General features: G+C 38.3%; 1 protein-coding gene across 1 annotated transcript in view; it reads right to left on the bottom strand.

The window, feature by feature from the left end:
* Positions 1-227: 227 nt before the first annotated feature.
* LOC107715526 (E3 ubiquitin/ISG15 ligase TRIM25-like) overlaps positions 228-11,727 on the bottom strand; it is a 30,917-nt gene continuing 19,417 nt past the window's right edge. Inside the window, exon 6 of the mRNA XM_016521681.1 lies at positions 228-431. Coding sequence (XP_016377167.1) covers positions 228-431 — 204 coding nt within the window. The remainder of the gene's footprint in view (positions 432-11,727) is intronic.

Genomic DNA, 11,727 nt, shown 5'->3' with positions numbered 1-11,727 from the left:
TCTCTGTTTTGCTAAACAAGATATCTTTACAGAGACATGATGTGAGTATATTTATTATTTATAAATATTGTTTTGCATATGTTTTTCATATGCATATTATTTCTTAATGTTCTTAACATTGCATAAAACTACAATAAAGAAAATGTATTGTGTTTTAGGACTATGAGAACAGCACATCATCCAACAACTTCTAGTTTAAAACAAATGACTCTGCCTGCACCCTCCAATCATTTGGCTCCACTGTATTCCATCCCTCCAGCTCTACCATCATCATCACTCCCACTAACTCTACCTCGGTTTGCAGATCTTCTACCTCCACCTTGGCCCTCCAGTCCCACGGTATCACCCTGGTTGTCCAGCCCTCTGGCTCCATCCATCTTTGTATCCAGCCTTGCTGATTCTGCCTTGGTCTTCTTTCTGGTCTGCACAGCCTGAGGCTCCACAATGGGTCTCCATTCCTTTGGTTTCATCCAGTCATCCCACTATGCCATTTCTGTACAGTTGTGCAGTGGTCTCTTCCTCTGTCAGATCCACTGTAGTCTCTTCCCCCCACCATCACACTGGCTGTTGTGATGTTGCATTTAGGCATCAAGAACTGCCTTTTGGAAGGGCAGGTACTTTCATGTTCTGTTTCTTTTCTAGGACTGTTATGCTGATTCATTTTGTTAAAATGTTGGAGTTTATACTTATGCTTAGTTCCTGTTTTCTGAGGTGCCTATATATGTTTTTATTGTGTTCTCATTTGTTTAATCAGTTGCCCATTATGCTCACCTGTGTTTGGTGAATTCATTTTTATTTCTATGTATTTATACTATTTTCTTCCAGTACGTTATCATTGCCTTGGCTTTGCTAAGCTATTTTATTTTGTTTTGGTTTCTATTGCATTTACATTTAGTCATTTTGCAGACGCTTTTAACCAAAGCAACTTACAATTAGGGGATACATAAAGTGGTTCTTCTTAATGAGGCAAACAGACACAGGAAGTGCTCGTAATACCAAGTTTCAGGCATTGTTCAAATAAGTACAAGCTAGAAAGGGAAGGGAATAAATAAAGAGAAAGATTTTTTTTTTTTAGGATGAAGTAAAGTAGCATCAAAAGAGATGAGTTTACAGCTGTTGCTTGAAAATTGTCAGGGATTCAGCATTCCAGATAGGGGTGGGAAGATCATTCCACCAGCCAGGAATGGTGAACGAGAATGTTCTGTAAAGTGATTTTGAGCCTCTCTGTGATGGTACAACGAGACTCCTATTCGTAATAGTGAGTGGAAGTAGGTGGGTGCTGAGCCTGTGGCTGTTCTATATGCAAGCATCAATGTCTTGAATGAGCCGCAACCGGTAGCCAGTGCAAGGAGATAAAGAGAGGTGTAACATGGGCTCTTTTGGGTTTGTTGAAGACCAGTCGTGCCGCTGCATTTGGAATCATTTGTAGAGGTTTGATTGTGCTTGATGGAAGTCCAGCCAGAAGAGCATTGCAGTAGTCCAGCCTAGAATTGACAAGGGCCCGGACAAGAAGTTGTGCCGCATGCTTCATTAGAAAGGGCCTGATCTTTCTGATGTTGTGCAATGCAAAACTGCAAGATCAAGCAGTCTTTGCAATGTAGTCTTTGAAGGTCAGCTGGTCATCAAATATTACACCAAGATTTCTGATGATGGGACCCAGTTATGTAGTGTATATGGAGAAGAGGAGGGGTCCAAGAACTGATCCCTGAGGAACCCCAGTGACCAGTTGATGTGCTTTGGATACCTCCCATCCCCAGGCCACCCTGAAAGACCTACCAGTGAGATAGGATTCAAACCAGCGAAATGTGGAATCGCTGTGATGCCCAGTGATGAGAGGGCAGACAGGAGGATCTGATTATTGACAGTGTCAAAAGCAGCAGATAGATCCAGCAGAATAAGGACTGATGATTTGGAATCAGCTTTTGCAATCCACAAGGCTTCCGTGACTGACAGTAGCGCAGTCTCAGTTGAATGGCCACTCCTGAAACCTGACTGGTTAGCGGAGGAGAGAGGACAAATATTGTCTAGACAAGAGGTTAAAGTAGAGCATAAAGTGTCAGTTGCTGCATTCACATCCAAAGATGAGAAATGGGTAGGTGAGGGAAGAGAGGAGGATACTACAGAGGAAAGAAGGGAGGGGGAAAGGGAGCGTAGGTTTCATCTAAAAGTAACAGGTAGAGGGGTTGGTGGCACACAGGAAGCAAAATGTAGTTTAAATGTAATGAAGAAATGGTCAGAGATATGTAGGGGTTCTACCAAAATGTTGTCTGCAATACAATTGCGTGTGTAAATTAAGTCAAGTTGGTTGCCTGATTTGTGCGTGCTTGTAGTGGTAAGTCGTTTGAGATCAAATGAAGCAAGGAGTGAATGGAAGTCTGTAGCATAAGGCTTGTCCAGTTGAATTTTGAAGTCGCCAAAGACCAAAAGTGGACTGCCATCCTCCGAGAATGAGGACAGCATCCCATCCAGCTCCTCTAGGAAGGTGCCTAGAATTTGCCCAGGGTGGCGGTAAATTACCACAACCTGGAGTTTTATAGGAGCTGTTACAGTTATCGCATGAGATTCAAATGAGTTATAATTGCATAGGGGAGAGTGGGTTGAGTATTTCCAATTGTTAGAAATGAGCAGACCACTGCCCCCACCCCGGCCAACCTGACAGGGAGTGTGAGAGAAAGAGAATTTGTTAGATAGAGCTGCTGGGGTTGCTGAGTCTTCTGGACGAATCCAGGTCTCAGTCAAGTCCAAGATGCTGAGTGTGGATTGCAAAGAAAAAGCAGAAATGAAGTCTGCTTTGTTGACAGCTGACTGACAATTCCAGAGACCCACAGAAAAATAAAGAGGTGCCGTAGAGAATGTGGAGGTAGGATGCAGGTTAGCAAGATTGCATTGCCGTCTGCGTGTTATGTTAGAGCGTTGTCGAGAGACAACCGGAATGTTTTGGAAACACATGATAGAGGTGGAAAAGAGAGGACAGGAAAAGAGAGTGTGTAAAGGGAAGTTAAAAATAATACTTAAGTGCGTTGCTGGTTTCGTTGCTCAGTGAAGTCGCGCAGGTAAAGTCGCAGGTCTTTACACTCATATTCTTGTTTATAATCTATGCTATACCATTCTGGAATCTCTACCTTTTTTGTTGCTATTTTCATATATTGGTTATCATCAGAATACAAACACCAATTTCCCCAGTATGGTCTACTAAAATAGTCTGTTAATTTAGAATTTCCCAGAAATCCCAGACATTCAGCTGAGCAATATGACCTTGCAAAATCTTCTAAATGACAAACATTTCTATTAAATTTGGCACATTTTAGATAATCATGAGGATTTGGTACTGCTATTGTTTAGTTTAAAGGAGATTTGGAGCACAGCCAGCAATTTTCTTTTCCTGTCTCTCTAGCTGAAAAGGTTGCCTATCTATACCACTCATTATTTTGTGCTGTTTCCCATAATTCATCGCCTTTACTAATTTCCTCATCATTTTGGATATCATAATCAATGTTTCTACGATATTCTTTGTTCTGCTGAATTGGTATAATTATCAGTTTTGTTCAAAGGCTGAAAAGTTACTTGAAAGGAAATCGGGCTGTTTTCCGTTGGTTGTACTTGGACTTGCATTATTAAGTGCACTAGGCATATGATGGTCATTGTTCGTATTGCTTTGCTCATTTTTTCCATTTACGGGAGCCTCTTTCCTTGGTAAATCTCATTGTTGATCTTTTTCAGAGTTTTTAATGCTATGCTCCCTTTCATTTTCCTCTTCTTTTGTATTTTCTTTTTCCTCTGTCTTCTTTTCGTTTAGTTTGGGTACTCTACAAAGTAGTGATTCCTTCTATTTGGATTGCTGTTGGAGTAGTCCTTTCTCCTGGGTTCATTCCACTTTTTCCTTAATATTCTCAGATATAGCTACTTAGTCACCCGGGACAATTGGACACGCTGCCTCTGTCTCCTTACTAGGCTGCTGTTTTCATGTTTCCTGTAAATAGATAGCTTTGTGTATCGCAGTTAGTTTCTTCATGTAGGTTCTTGGTTCCATTTGCAATTGTTCTAGTGGGGGTCCTTTATAGGGGCCCCTACAGAATGTCGCAGGCATGGGTTGACCCGTAAGCATTTCATGCGGTGTTAGGTGCGTACTTCTGTTAATTTGCCTACAATAACTCATTAATGCAAGAGGCAAAGCATCAATCAATTAAGTTTAGTACTTGCACATATTTTGTTAATTTTAGTTTTAATGGTACCATTTAATCTCTCAACCATACCCTGCGATTATCTGAACTTATTTCAGATGGTATTCCAAATCTAGGAAATACTTCTCTTGTCAGAAATTTAATCACTGTTGCTGTCCCTTCATCTGCCGATGGTACTGCTTCAACCCATCTACTAAATCTGTCTATTACCACAAGCATATACCTTTTACCTTGCACCCGTTTTATCATGTCCACATAATCAATCACCAAGTGTTTAAACGGTCCTTCTAGTAATGGCATATGACCTATTGGTGTTGTTATACCTTTTCTAATATTATATTTGGCGCAAATTTCACAGGAGGACAAAAATTCATCCACTACTGGTTTTAAATATGGGGACCAATATCCTTGTTGTTTAATATCCTTGTTGTTTAATTCTCCTTATTACCTCCCCCCTCGCACAGTGATCTGAGCGCTGTTGATCTTGTTGCGTAAGTATGAAGATTTGGCATTATGGACTTCAGCAGAGAAAGATGAAAGCAAAGACTGATACATACTCAGGTCTGATGGATCTTTTGATTTGTTCCATTTTCTCTCTGCTGCCCTGAGTTTGGTCCGATGCTCACGAAGAACATTGGATAACCAGGGGTTAGAAGGGGCAGCCCGTGCTGGCCTGGAGGAGAGAGGACAAATATCATCTAGACAAGAGGTTAAAGTAGAGCATAAAGTGTCGGTTTGCTGCATTCACATCCAGAGATGAGAAATGGGTAGGTGAGGGAAGAGAGGATGATACTACAGAGGAAAGATGAGAGGGTGAAAGGGAGTGTAGGTTTCGTCTAAAAGTAACCGGTATAGGGGTTGGTGGTGCACAGGTAGCAAAATGTAGTTTAAATGTAATGAAGAAATGGTCAGAGATATGTAGGGGTTCTACCAAAATGTTGTCTGCAATACAATTGCGTGTGTAAATTAAGTCAAGTTGGTTGCCTGATTTGTGCGTGCTTGTAGTGGTAAGTCGTTTGAGATCAAATGAAGCAAGGAGTGAATGGAAGTCTGTAGCATAAGGCTTGTCCAGTTGAATTTTGAAGTCGCCAAAGACCAAAAGTGGACTGCCATCCTCCGAGAATGAGGACAGCATCCCATCCAGCTCCTCTAGGAAGGTGCCTAGAATTTGCCCAGGGTGGCGGTAAATTACCACAACCTGGAGTTTTATAGGAGCTGTTACAGTTATCGCATGAGATTCAAATGAGTTATAATTGCATAGGGGAGAGTGGGTTGAGTATTTCCAATTGTTAGAAATGAGCAGACCACTGCCCCCACCCCGGCCAACCTGACAGGGAGTGTGAGAGAAAGAGAATTTGTTAGATAGAGCTGCTGGGGTTGCTGAGTCTTCTGGACGAATCCAGGTCTCAGTCAAGTCCAAGATGCTGAGTGTGGATTGCAAAGAAAAAGCAGAAATGAAGTCTGCTTTGTTGACAGCTGACTGACAATTCCAGAGACCCACAGAAAAATAAAGAGGTGCCGTAGAGAATGTGGAGGTAGGATGCAGGTTAGCAAGATTGCATTGCCGTCTGCGTGTTATGTTAGAGCGTTGTCGAGAGACAACCGGAATGTTTTGGAAACACATGATAGAGGTGGAAAAGAGAGGACAGGAAAAGAGAGTGTGTAAAGGGAAGTTAAAAATAATACTTAAGTGCGTTGCTGGTTTCGTTGCTCAGTGAAGTCGCGCAGGTAAAGTCGCAGGTCTTTACACTCATATTCTTGTTTATAATCTATGCTATACCATTCTGGAATCTCTACCTTTTTTGTTGCTATTTTCATATATTGGTTATCATCAGAATACAAACACCAATTTCCCCAGTATGGTCTACTAAAATAGTCTGTTAATTTAGAATTTCCCAGAAATCCCAGACATTCAGCTGAGCAATATGACCTTGCAAAATCTTCTAAATGACAAACATTTCTATTAAATTTGGCACATTTTAGATAATCATGAGGATTTGGTACTGCTATTGTTTAGTTTAAAGGAGATTTGGAGCACAGCCAGCAATTTTCTTTTCCTGTCTCTCTAGCTGAAAAGGTTGCCTATCTATACCACTCATTATTTTGTGCTGTTTCCCATAATTCATCGCCTTTACTAATTTCCTCATCATTTTGGATATCATAATCAATGTTTCTACGATATTCTTTGTTCTGCTGAATTGGTATAATTATCAGTTTTGTTCAAAGGCTGAAAAGTTACTTGAAAGGAAATCGGGCTGTTTTCCGTTGGTTGTACTTGGACTTGCATTATTAAGTGCACTAGGCATATGATGGTCATTGTTCGTATTGCTTTGCTCATTTTTTCCATTTACGGGAGCCTCTTTCCTTGGTAAATCTCATTGTTGATCTTTTTCAGAGTTTTTAATGCTATGCTCCCTTTCATTTTCCTCTTCTTTTGTATTTTCTTTTTCCTCTGTCTTCTTTTCGTTTAGTTTGGGTACTCTACAAAGTAGTGATTCCTTCTATTTGGATTGCTGTTGGAGTAGTCCTTTCTCCTGGGTTCATTCCACTTTTTCCTTAATATTCTCAGATATAGCTACTTAGTCACCCGGGACAATTGGACACGCTGCCTCTGTCTCCTTACTAGGCTGCTGTTTTCATGTTTCCTGTAAATAGATAGCTTTGTGTATCGCAGTTAGTTTCTTCATGTAGGTTCTTGGTTCCATTTGCAATTGTTCTAGTGGGGGTCCTTTATAGGGACCCCTACAGAATGGCGCAGGCATGGGTCGACCCGTAAGCATTTCATGCGGTGTTAGGTGCGTACTTCTGTTAATTTGCCTACAATAACTCATTAATGCAAGAGGCAAAGCATCAATCAATTAAGTTTAGTACTTGCACATATTTTGTTAATTTTAGTTTTAATGGTACCATTTAATCTCTCAACCATACCCTGCGATTATCTGAACTTATTTCAGATGGTATTCCAAATCTAGGAAATACTTCTCTTGTCAGAAATTTAATCACTGTTGCTGCCCCTTCATCTGCCGATGTTACTGCTTCAACCCATCTACTAAATCTGTCTATTACCACAAGCATATACCTTTTACCTTGCACCCGTTTTATCATGTCCACATAATCAGTCACCAAGTGTTTAAATGGTCCTTGTGGTACTGGTATATGACCTATTTGTGTTGTTATACCTTTTCTAACATTATGTTTGGCGCAAATTTCACAAGAGGACAAAAATTCATCCATATATGAGAACTTATATATTTAAGAACTTTTATTAATTCTAATTCCAAGTGTGTTTGAGCAATCTGCTCTTTATGTTCACCCATGTTTGTCAATGGTGTCTTAAAGCTAAAAATCTCACTGATTGACAACAGCATCTCTTCCATTCTATTTTAAGTAAAGCAGTTCTTCGTTGCAGGAAAAGAGCAAGCAGCAAGACACTACCTATGCTTATCTAAGAATACTACAAATAATTTTCTATTATGTAATAATATTTCTTATATAATCATTTTATTAAAGTTTCATACTTCAATCTTTGTATTTCTTCTATATTTACATGCAGGGTTCAAAATAATCTAGTAATCGTGAATGAAAATTTCCCAAGCAACCTCTACGTCAGTTGAATCAAGTTTCCTGTAAATAGATAGCTTTGTGTATCGCAGTTAGTTTCTTCATGTAGGTTCTTGGTTCCATTTGCAATTGTTCTAGTGGGGGTCCTTTATAGGGGCCCCTACAGAATGTCGCAGGCATGGGTTGACCCGTAAGCATTTCATGCGGTGTTAGGTGCGTACTTCTGTTAATTTGCCTACAATAACTCATTAATGCAAGAGGCAAAGCATCAATCAATTAAGTTTAGTACTTGCACATATTTTGTTAATTTTAGTTTTAATGGTACCATTTAATCTCTCAACCATACCCTGCGATTATCTGAACTTATTTCAGATGGTATTCCAAATCTAGGAAATACTTCTCTTGTCAGAAATTTAATCACTGTTGCTGTCCCTTCATCTGCCGATGGTACTGCTTCAACCCATCTACTAAATCTGTCTATTACCACAAGCATATACCTTTTACCTTGCACCCGTTTTATCATGTCCACATGTTTAAACGGTCCTTCTGGTACTGGTATATGACCTATTGGTGTTGTTATACCTTTTCTAACATTATGTTTGGCGCAAATTTCACAAGAGGACAAAAATTCATCCATATATGAGAACTTATATATTTAAGAACTTTTATTAATTCTAATTCCAAGTGTGTTTGAGCAATCTGCTCTTTATGTTCACCCATGTTTGTCAATGGTGTCTTAAAGCTAAAAATCTCACTGATTGACAACAGCATCTCTTCCATTCTATTTTAAGTAAAGCAGTTCTTCGTTGCAGGAAAAGAGCAAGCAGCAAGACACTACCTATGCTTATCTAAGAATACTACAAATAATTTTCTATTATGTAATAATATTTCTTATATAATCATTTTATTAAAGTTTCATACTTCAATCTTTGTATTTCTTCTATATTTACATGCAGGGTTCAAAATAATCTAGTAATCGTGAATGAAAATTTCCCAAGCAACCTCTACGTCAGTTGAATCAACAAGTCTCATTTATTAAGATAGCTGTTGAATTAAAGTTTCTTTTATTTCTGGTCACTCAATCCTGCATTTAATCAACACATTGCACAAGTTATACTATTCTAAATCAAAACAATGGATTCATTTTCCATATTGTCTCTCAGGGATAATGAGATAAAACTTTTTAGACGTCTTCAGATATAAGATATAATGTTTTAGGCCCGTGCATTCATAGTACTTATTTATATATTAAGTTATATATTAAATGTATCATATATATCATTATATATCTTAATTTTTATATATAATAAATAAATTGTCAATATATCTTATTATTAATCTGTTTATTTATCTATCCATTTATTTTTCAATCCATTAGTCTTAAAATATGTAAATCATTAATTTCTCTCAAGTGTACCAGCAATGTGTCATTCTTATTAAGATATGTCTATGTGAAGAGTCAGACAACACCACTTCAATACACCCGACAGAAATAATATTTACGATCTCACGCTGTCTCCGCTACCAGATCATGGAGACAAGAGCGCATACACAAATCACATATATCTTTCTCTACTATCAGTACCTGCCTGGTGTGAACTATCCACACCTGTCAATCTTCTGCTTTATTCTGCTGACTTTTTCTCTAAACACAACACAACAATTATTAATTTATTACAGGATTTTGTTAAAACAAACGATGAACGATGAACACACCATGGATTTTTTCTAAAACCGAAACCAACACGGATTTTTTTTTAAACCGAAACCACCATGGAATTTTTCTAAAACCGAAACCACCATGGAATTTTTCTAAAAGCTAAACCACCGTGGAATTTTTCTAAAAGCTAAACCACCGTGGATTTTTTCTAAAAGCTAAACCACCTGTAATAGGTACCATAAATTATTTCTGTACGCCCACTGTAACTTTGCAGTAAACAAAGACCATCTGCATGCAACCTTTAATAACTACAGTTAATTCTGGATTCATAACCCCTTTTCTTCTTTTGGTTCTTAAAATTTCTTTGGAAGAGCTTTTTAGAGTAATCTTACCACAACTGGCAATCTCTGGAGAATTAACCAAACGTATTTTTTATAAGCAAAAATGCTTACCTCATGGCCACGGTCTGTGCCAATTATCCAGAGAGAGCCTGCTGCAGCTTTTCACTCCTTTGCCCTGTCTCCTGTCCTGCCGGGGTCGCCAATTATGTTGTAGAGTTTTCCTTGTTCAAAATAAATTGCTAAAGAGGTTTTGAAGCCAGTAGACTTTATTGATCAAACAACAAAGCCGAGTTACCTTTGCAAGCCGTAACTCGGTTTGTTGTTTGATCAATAAAGTCTACTGGCTTCAAAACCTCTTTAGCAATTTATTTTGAACAAGGAAAACTCTACAACAAACACGAGGGCTGAACACTTCCGCGTCAGTGCACAGACATCAAATAAATACACAGTCTAAGACACTACAGTGAAAACAGCGGTGGCCACCTTCTAATTAGCACAGCCAATAGCCTATAGCAGGGCAATTGCTCAAATCGAAACTACAGTTCACACTTAAGTGCAGGAAGGGAGCAATGCAAATAACACGGGCTCCTTCTAAGCCAACGGCAATTATTATAATTACCAGTAAGTGCAATCAAAAATACAAACTACAGCAAAAATACAAAGTAGAAAAAGGTAGAAAACGAAATATTCCTTCCTAGCAGCAAGTAATAATTTAAACAACAGATCTACAAACAAGTATTAAGCAAAACACTTACGCGCTGCCGTTCGTCTCTTCTGTTGACTAGTCGCTTCTCCCAAGTTATGACAGTGACCAAGCAGTTTAAATAGTCTACAGTCACCGTGGCCACCTTCTAATTAGCATAGCCAATAGCCTATACACTGTAAAACCAAATAGTAAATCTTTGATAAAGGAATTGGGTTGTAATTACTCAACAGAAATAAAAGCGTTAATTCGCCTCTAATTTTTTTGAGTAATTAGTACACAAATGTAATTTTAAGTTTACAGCACTCAAATGCTTTCATTTGTTTTTGGCAGGGTACTCAAATAGTTTTAGTACAATCCCGTCTGACGTCACACACGTGCATACGTACTCCGCCCTCAACTAGCTGCTGCAACTTTTTGAAAAGCCGCCATGTTGTTGTTGCTCGCTGACTCACCTCAGACTTAATTTTTTTGAAAAAGTTTGCAACGCGCGAAAAACTTGCTTGTATTTTATAAAAAAAATAACGTAGGAGGGGATATTTTTCGATCGCCTGTGAGGACCTTTGTGGGGAAACGCGGCATGCGGTTTTCTGAACCTGCTGGTGATGAGCTTCTCTTCATTGTGCTGCCCGCGCGCAACTGGTAAGTTAACGTAAGTTCCTTGTTTTATTTGTTTAAATGTGTTTAAATGTGTTTAGTGTCTTAGCAGTTTATGTATTTTGTGCATTTGCAAATTATTTGAGCCATTTTATCCCGCATCACTAAAGGTCAAATATAAATTGAATTGATGAATCAACTGTATTTCGATTTTTTTTTGTATATCAAAGTCTGTCTTTTTGCATCGAGTGTGCACACATTAAAACATTTTCGGGTAACAAATTGTAATGACCTCAAAATGGCGATTTTGAGTCGGATATTTCATTATAATTAGCTCGCATTGCTGGACATACAGTTATGATTTTCATAGAGGTTTCACAATAATTTGATTCACTCTGTTCCACGAGTTGTACATTTTTGTAAGGACAGGTACTTATAAATGTATTCAAGTAACGTTAGTTGGCTCAAGCCATACCAGTAAAGCTTGTGTTATTTACCTAAGACATTTGTGTTCTTACTTAAAATTTAACATTTAACAAATCAAATTATACAGTATAAATACATATTTAAAAATGTAATATTTGTATTATGGGATCAAACTAAGCACCATATTTCACATAATGTCTATTAAGATTTGTGTCATGTGCTTTAAATATAATTTTCCTGGTGTTTTGGCAAATATTA

Source organism: Sinocyclocheilus rhinocerous, unplaced genomic scaffold (genome assembly GCF_001515625.1).
Source record: "Sinocyclocheilus rhinocerous isolate Xijiao unplaced genomic scaffold, SAMN03320098_v1.1 scaffold1772, whole genome shotgun sequence".
In the NCBI taxonomy this organism is placed as follows: domain Eukaryota; kingdom Metazoa; phylum Chordata; class Actinopteri; order Cypriniformes; family Cyprinidae; genus Sinocyclocheilus; species Sinocyclocheilus rhinocerous.
Note: the sequence above shows the minus strand (reverse complement) of the source record. Positions and strands in the feature narration are given on the sequence as shown.